General features: G+C 40.4%; 1 protein-coding gene across 2 annotated transcripts in view; it reads right to left on the reverse strand.

Moving 5' to 3' along the window:
- The window catches only part of Fcho2 (FCH domain only 2), a 94,865-nt gene that overhangs the window by 76,850 nt on the left and 8,937 nt on the right, over nucleotides 1-9,078 (reverse strand). For both annotated transcript variants that reach the window (XM_021179877.2, XM_029468219.1), the window contains exon 2: nucleotides 7,941-8,032. In XM_021179877.2, the coding sequence (XP_021035536.1) occupies nucleotides 7,941-8,032 (92 nt within the window). The remainder of the gene's footprint in view (nucleotides 1-7,940; nucleotides 8,033-9,078) is intronic.

Genomic DNA, 9,078 nt, shown 5'->3' on the forward strand with positions numbered 1-9,078 from the left:
CACACACACACACATACACACACACACATACACACACACCTGCCCAGAAAGTACTGACAGAAACAAGCCCTCACTGGTAGCCCTGTGGTTTTCCTCTGCTCATTTACTCATGTATGTGCCTCGGATGAGAGCAAATACCTATAATCTTATCCATTCAGTAGGCCAAGCCAGATCATAAAGTCAGCTTGGGAAACACAGCAAGACAGTACCACAAACAGACAATAACAACAAAATTGTTTTTGTGTTTTGATTTTGTCTATATTTTAAAATAATGCTATGAGTAGTACTTTGATCATCTTTTAAAAGTAAATGCAGAAATAAATATTAGCATCTTTATTTTTCTTTTGGTTTTTGAGACAAGATTTTTCTTGTAGCCCTGGCTGTTCTTTCTGGGATCCAACTCTATAGACTAGTGGCCCCGAATTCACAGATCCCCCTGACTCTGCCTCTTCAGTGCTAGGATTAAAGGCATATGACAGCTGGGCCATGGTGGTTCATGCCTTGAATCCCAGTACTCAGCTGGCAGAAACAGGCAGATCTCTAATGAGTTTGAGGCCAGTCTGATCTACAGATCAAGTTCCAGGACAGTCAAGGCTACATACAAGGAACCCTGTGTTGAAAAACATAACCAACACAAGTGCCCATGTGCACACACGCACAGAGGTGTGTGCCGCCACCACCCAGCAAGTTTTTTTTTATCTTTTGGGTGAAATATTAGTATCTTACGGATGAAGTTTAATTAGAAAAACACAGGGCTGAGGAGATAGCTCAGCAGTAAAGAGCACTGCTGCTCTTCCAGAGGATCTCACTATAATTCCAAGCACCCACATAATGGTTCACAACCATCTCTAACTCCAGTTTTGGGATCTGCTGCCCTCCTTTGGCCTCCATGATCATTGTACATGCACGGTACATACACATGCAGACAAAACACCCATACACATAAAAATAATAATTATAAAAAAAGAAAGGGGGCTGAAGAGATGGTTCAGTGGTTAAGAGCACTGACTGTTCTTCCAGAGGCCCTGAGTTCAATTCCCAGCAACCACATGGTAGCTCACAACCATCTGTAATGGGATCTGATGTCCTCTTCCGGTATGTCTGAAGACAGCTACAGTGTACTCTTATAAATAAAATAAATAATTCTTCTTTTAAAACAAAAAGTCAGGGCTGGTGAGATGGCTCAGTGGGGAAGAGCACCCAACTGCTCTTCTGAAGGTCCGAAGTTCAAATCCCAGCAACCACATGGTGGCTCACAACCACCCGTAATGAGATCTGATGCCCTCTTCTGGTGCGTCTGAAGACAGCTACAGTGTATTACATGTAAAAAATAAATTAATAAATAAATCTTTAAAAAAATAAAATAAAAAATAAAAAAAAATTTTAAAAAGTCATAAAAAAAAGACACTGAAATACATACAAACTAGGAATAGGACATTTGACAGTTTAACCATCAGTAAGGATGTCCCAAGAAGCCATCAGATAGATATGTCAGGCAGCTTTTTCCTTCAGAGCATCTAGAAAAGGCAGCTAAAAAATTTTAAGTAAAATGGAGTTTGTCATAAACAAAACTTAGAAAGAGTTGAGGAATGCTCAGGTGACCTCACTGTTAAAGAAGGAAATGTAACATCTGTTAATCTAATGTTGGCTTTTTAAGAAGTTAGGGCTGGCCGGGCGTGGTGGCGCACGCCTTTAATCCCAGCACTTGGGAGGCAGAGGCAGGCGGATTTCTGAGTTCAAGGCCAGCCTGGTCTACAGAGTGAGTTCCAGGACAGCCAGGGCTACACAGAAAAACCCTGTCTCGAAAAACCAAAAAAAAAAAAAAAAGAAGAAGAAGAAGTTAGGGCTGGTTGTGGCAGCGCAAGCCTTTAATCCTGGCACTCAGGAGGTAGAGGCAGGAGTATCTCTGTAATTTGGAAGTCATGAGGTCACAGAGCACTGTTACTCAGAGAAACCCTATCTTGAAAATCCATTAAAAAAAAAAAAAAAAGTTAAATGAAAGAGCCAGGTATGGAGGCAAACCATCTTTAATTCCAGCCTGGGAATGGAGAGGCAGGCAGATATTTGTGGCAGAGGCCAACAGCTAGGGCCAGATAGTGAGACCATGTCTGAAAAAAATCCAAAAACCAACCAACCAGAAAAGGTAAAGGAACCAGAGAGGCACTTCACAGGTTAAGAGTACTGACTGCAGATATTAGGCAGAACTGGGTAACTTCGTGGAAGAGGGGAGAAAGGATTGTAGGAGCCAGAGAAGAGGGGTTGAGGACCCCGTGGGCTGTGTTAAGCCCACAGAATCCACTAAGCAGGGCTCACAGACACTGAAATGACAATCACAGAGCCTGTGTAGGTCTGAGCTAGATCCTCTGCATATGTTATATGGTTGTACAGCTTAGTGTTCTTGTGGGACTCCTGACAGTGGGAGTGGGGGATTGCCTCTGACTCTTGTATCAACTCTTGGGATCCTTTTCTTCCTGCTGGGTTGTCTCATCCAGCCTTGATATGAGGGTCTGTGTCTAGTCTTATTGTAACTTGTTCTGCCTTTTTCAGTTGATATCCTAGAAGGACTGTTCTTTTCTGAAGGGAAACGGAGGAGGAGTGGATCTGGGGGAGAGGGGAGTTTGTGGGGGGAGGGACTAGGAGGTGAAAGGGAGGGAAACTGAGGTTTGGGTGTAATATATGAGAAAGGAATAAATAAATTTTAAAAAGTAATAACTGGCTGCCCTTCTAGGGCCCAGGTTTGATTCCCAACATCCAGCTAGCTTACAGTTTACAACTATCTGTAATTACAATGCCAGGGGATGCAATGCACCCTTCTAGAGCCTCCTCAGGCACCAATATGCATGTGATACAGATGTACATGCAGACAAAACACCCATAAGCATTAAATAATTTTTAAAATAGTATTAAAAAAAAAGGACAACAAAAATGGCAAATTGGTACCAGGAGTGGGGTATTCCTATGACGACCTGACCAGGTTTGGGGGAGGACTGTGGAAGGACTTTGGAACTTTGGGCTAGAAGATCCATTCAGTGTTAAGAGCTCTGTGGGATGCTGTACAGGAGCCTGGAAGATAATGCTGAGAACAGTGCAGATGATGGAGGCCTGGCTTGTGAAATTTCACAGGGAATATTAAAGACTGTTATCAGGACTGTTTTGATTGTGAAGATTCTGTGGTTCTGGTTAGCTGGGGCTGAAGAATCAGCTGTGATTAACAATATACCAGAACCAGTAAAGCAAAAACTTTGCATTACTGGGACTATTGATGCTGGTTAGCTGGAGCTAAGAAATTAGTGGTGATTAAGAAGGGACCAGTATAGCCGGGCATGGTGGCGCATGCCTTTAATCCCAGCACTTGGGAGGCAGAGGCAGGCGGATTTCTGAGTTCCAGGCCAGCCTGGTCTACAAAGAGTTCCAGGTCAGCCAGGACTATACAGAGAAACCCTGTCTTTAAAAAAACCAAAAAAAAAAAAAAACCCAAAAACAAAACAAAAAAAAAACAAAAACAAAAACAAAAGAGAGAGAGAGAGAGAGAGAGAGAGACCAGTATCACTGAGGTGAGATCTTCTGCGATGTGTTTTCTGGGAGCGCCGAGGCTGTGTTCCAGAGATAACCAAGATTGTACCTTGTGCTGTGGCTGGACTTGGTAATGTGTAAGAGTCACCCAGGTAGTACTGGTTTTGAAGGCATGAAGGGGTCATGAAGAACAGCTGAGGCTCAGCACTGTGAGAAGCCACAGAAGGTCATTAAAGTGCAGCCTCAGTTGCAATTGATTGCCCAGGACTAAAGTGGTCAGGCAAAGGAGTTGAGGCTTGGCACCATGAAGAGAGCCTATGAGAGGCTACTGGTGAAACCTAGTTACAGCGGAAGACAGCAATGTTTTAGAACTGCCAGTACCATGAAATCACCATCAAAACCATCAGCAGCAGTGGAGTACAGGCAGCTGGAGCCCAGAAGACAAGCTGTGTGCTACAAAGGGCAGAGCTGGAGAAGTGACCCAAGCCCTTGGGGGAGCCCAAAAGACCATGAGTTGGATCCTAGACATTAGACAGCTGGACTTTGACTTTTCTTTTGATTGTGACTGTGCCCTGATATTTTTCCCTCTTGAAGGAAAAAGGTCTTTTAGTGGAGCACACAGTTAAGAGATTTTTAATTTTAAAAAGACTTTGAATTTTAAAAGAGATTGGATATTTTAAAAGGATTGAAATTTTAATATGTAAGAATTTGCAAAGACTGTGGGACTTTTAGAGTTATTTAGATCTTGGGGATAAATAAAAAAGTAAGGGTTGAGGCTTAATAGTGATGTGTTTGTGTCAATTGTACTGGCTGGTTTTTGTGTCAACCTGACACAAGCTGGAGTTATCACAGGGAAAGGAGCTTCAGGTGAGGAAATGTCTCCATGAGATCCAGCTCTAAGGCATTTCTCAATTAGGGATGGGGGGTGGGGGCGCTTGTGGGTGGTACCATCTCTGGGCTGGTGGTCTTGGGTTCTATAAGAAAGCAAGCTGAGCAAGCCAGGGGAAGCAAACCAGTAAAGAACATCTCTCCATGGCCTCTGCATCAGCTCCTGCTTCCTGACCTACCTGAGTTCCAGTCCTAACTTCCTTTGGTGATGAACAACAATGTAGAAGTGTAAGCTTCCTCCCCAACTTGCTTCTTGGTAATGATGTTTGTGCAGGAATAGAAAGCTTAAGACACACAGTGAAGTTTTTGAAAGTGAAAAACTGAGTAGGAGTGGTAGCAAATGTCTGCTATCCTAACACTTAGAAGGCCATGGGAAGGATGATACGAGCTCAAAGCCAGCCTAGGTCACAGAGTGAGAACCAGGACAGAGTTTATATGCCAAGACATGGACTCAAGAAAAAAAAAAAATTAAAGAAAGGGGCTATTAAGATGGCTTAGTGAGAGCTGGGCGTGGTGGCACACGCCTTTAGTCCCAGCACTTGGGAGGCAGAGGCAGGCAGATTTCTGAGTTCGAGGCCAGCCTGGTCTACACAGAGAAACCCTGTCTCAAAAAACCAAAAATAATAATAATAACAATAATAATAATAAATTTTAAAAATGTATGGGACGTGCAGGCTAAAACAAGATGGCTTAGTGAGTAACGGCCTCACCACCAACGCAAACAAACTGAGTGTGATCTCTCAGACCCACAGGATGTAGAAAGACAGCCAGTCCTGCAAGTTGTCCTCTGACCTCTAAACAAGCCAGGAGGAAGTGATGTTCTGAGGTCTGCACATCTTCAGGAAACAGTAAAAGTAACAAGCAACACTCAATATTAATAGGACAAGGAACTTGTATTCTAAGACCTAGAATAATCACAAACTAAAAAGTATAGTGCAGGCATTACTTCTAAACCAACAGAAGAAAACAGACTTTCAGAAAGGCCCAAAAGCAGACAGCAAAGAAGAAAACCAGGAAAGCAAACTAAGATGATACTGAGATTGACACATTATAGCTCTGCTGGAGAATAAGTGCAGAAGATAGACCAGAAAAACAAAGCCAAACAAACGACACAACAAACTAAGCAAGTGTGCCACTGAGAGCTTTACTCAGTGAGTAAGAGAGTAAGACAGCACTCATGTCAGACAGTAACACACTGCTAAGTGCTGAGGTACAACTGGACACTGTCTCTTAAGTACAACAAAACCACAGAAACAAACTCAAAGGAGGAATTAAAAAATATTACAACACTAGAAGAGATCAAGATAGGTGATTTAAACCCTAGTCAGAGAGACCAGGAAGGGCAGGGCAAGTGAGTAGACCGCAAAATTCTGAAATACAAAGAAGCATTAACTAATGTAGAGAGAACAAGCAACTACAATGCCTGCAGTGGAGGAAGCCTAGCCACGACTGGTATCTCAGGGTGGAAGTAAGAAGGAACCAGGTGGGAGCTAAGACAATGCAGGTTTATCTTAACAGAAACAGAAAACCTATGAAATAATTTAAACAAGAAACCAACAAGCTGTTCTGTAGGTCAAAAAAACAAAAATAGAAACAAAGAAACAAAAAAGCCCCTCTAACCCAGAGAATGAGTTCTAGAACAGGAATCAATGAAGATGAACCAGTTAATAGCAAATGCTGACATTCAGGCAAAAATATATAAACAATCAAGATAATTAAATTGCAGATTCATCCTTTATTGAGGGCCAAATGATCAAATAAACATGGGAACCAGAGCACACTAAATAAATAAAATAAAATCCAGTCATTGAGTATTTCCATTCCACTAAGAATGGTGGCATGCACCTTTAATCCCAGCACTTGGAAGGCAGAGGCAGGTGGATCTCTGAGATTGAGTCCAGCCTGGTCTACAAAGCAAGTTCCAGGGCAGCCAGGCCTACACAGAGAAACCCTGTCTCAGCAAAAAACAAAAACAAAAAGAAATCACCCCACAATTACTAGACTCCCTGAGACTGACATAAAGAGAGACTTCAAGGCAGAGAGTGACAGTGAAGTACATGCTGGGTAGAGGAAAGTTCAGGAAATGTCAGAGATAGTGTGCCTGCCTTCCTTTACTCCTGCTTATGCTGACGCTGATGCAGAAGCCAGGAAGGGCAGCCTTTACCCAGGGATCCAAGTATCTGAGACTCCCTCTCCAAGTGAAAGGTGGAAGCCAGAGGAACTAGTCCCATGTAAAATCATTTATGTCCCAATTGCTGTATATCGTGTATATCTCCCTTCCTATAAGCTCATGAAAAAAGATATATATCTGCAACCATATCTTCAGAATGCAAGCAAATATTTGGTACTAAGAAAACATGAGATAGCTATGTTATTCAAAGAAAATATGAACAAATGGGACATATTTAAAGACCAAAAGTCCCTATAACAAAGATTTTTTTAATGTGTTCATACAATACAACAAAACAACAACAAATACACAATGAAGGAGAGCTAGTCACAAAACAGCTCTAAGAAGTAGCATCAATGAGCAGATGTGGCAAACGCCTGTAGCCCCAGCACTGAGATGGCTGAAGCAGAAAAATCAAGGTCATCTTTGGCAGTGTAGAAAATTCAAGGCTGGCCAGCCTGAGCTAAATCAGACTTTGGTTATTGGGGTCAGGGGTGGATGCACAGTGGCACAGGCCTTAAATTCCAGCACTGGGGAGGCTGAGAAGACAGAACTGAGTTCCAGGCCAGCTTAGTCTGCGTAGTGAATTCTGGACTAGCCAGGGCTACAAAGTGAGAACTTGTCACTAAATAAATAAATAAATAAATAAGGGGGGGCGTAGAGAATCCAAATACAAAAGCAGCCTTGTTACTGTCAAATTATATTGACTTCTAGAAATTTCTAAATTGACTATTATAAAAATTTAAAGAAAATCACACTTTATAAAATTTATAGCATTCAAAACTGTAAGACTTTTTCAATAAAAATTATAATGCACAACTAAACTGAGTTTGGGAGAATCTTTTCAAATTATTTTAGCATATTTGATTAAAAACTAGCAGTGTGCTAGGTGGTCGCACACACCTGCAATCCCAGGTCTCGGGAGGCAGGGGCAGGAAGATGAGTTTGAGACCAGCCTGGTCTACAGAGCAAGTTCCAGGACAGCCAGGGCTACATGGAGAAACCCAGTCTGGGGAAAAACAAACAACAACAAAAACAACAACAAATAAATAAAAAATAAATGGCAAATGTTTCATCTTATGAAATTCTTGTTTCATTATATTATTTTGCTAATACATTCAAAGCATTCAAAGTGTAGAGATATTATAAAGCAGTCATTTGCAAACCAGGGCTTCAACAATGCCACTGAACCATTTTATCAGCGCTCAGTGCAAAGATGATAAAAGTTTGTAAAACACTGCTTTAAAATATAATTATACTATGTTTTTTTAAAATGAACCTTGATTATTTAAATCCAAATAAATTTTTGCAATTATTTATATTCTTAAATTTAATGGTAAGTTCCTAAACCGCTTATAAAAATACATACCTTTCTCTTACAAAATCTGCTAGTTCTTTAGTTGAGATCTGTCCATGCTTCATATTATGGTACAGTACATCAAAGCCATTATTTTTTTCCCCCTGAAATTCAAAAGATAAACAAAAAAAGACATTAAAATTATGAAAATACAATAATCCTTCATTAATTAGTATATAATTCTTTTTTTTTTTTTTTNTTTTTGGTTTTTTGAGACAGGGTTTCTCTGTATAGCCCTGGCTGTCCTGGAACTCACTTTGTAGACCAGGCTGGCCTCAAACTCAGAAATCCACCTGTTCTGGTAAGCTATTTTTCTTTAAGTTAAAAACTGTTGGGCTGGCGAAATGGCTCAGCAGGTAAGAGCACTGACTGCTCTTCCAGAGGTCCTGAGTTCAAATCCCAGCAACCGCATGGTGGCGCACAACCATCTATAATGAGATCTGAAGACAGCTACAGTGTACTTACATATAATAAATAAAATCTTTTAAAAAAATTGTTAAATGATTACATACTTTCAAAGCAATTCCATACCTTTAATAACATTTATAGTTTACTATACATACTCATTCTATAAACATGTAAAAGTGTATAATCGATGAGATTAATCCGAAACTTTAACACACACCATAATAGGAAATGTAACATGGATTTTTTTTCTATTATTATTTTTTTAAATTAGGTATTTTCCTCATTTACATTTCCAATGCTATCCAAAAGTCCCCCATACCCTCCCCCCAACATAGACCTTTTAAAATACATTATAAAACCCCATTATACATAGCAAGAGATTCTTGATTTAACTTATGGGGTTTTTTATTTTATTAAAAACATTTTATTATGTTTTTGCTTTAAAATAACTAAATCCCAGCTCAGCATGATGATATACACCTTTAATTCCAGCACTGGAAGGTAATGGGAGATGGGTAAGATCTCTGTGAGTTCAAGGCCAGCCTATTCTACATACTAGAATAGCCAGGACTATAATGAGACCTTGCCATGGACGGATGGATGGATGGATGGATGGATGGATGGATGGATGGAAGGAAGGAAAGTTTAAATCCTGACTTCTGAGTCAAAACAGCATACTATTAACATAAGCTTTGAACATCATAAAATTCCTATTCAAATTTTCAATAAACTTGAAAAAAAA

The sequence above is a fragment of the Mus caroli genome, chromosome 13, assembly GCF_900094665.2.
Source record: "Mus caroli chromosome 13, CAROLI_EIJ_v1.1, whole genome shotgun sequence".
Taxonomy (NCBI): domain Eukaryota; kingdom Metazoa; phylum Chordata; class Mammalia; order Rodentia; family Muridae; genus Mus; species Mus caroli.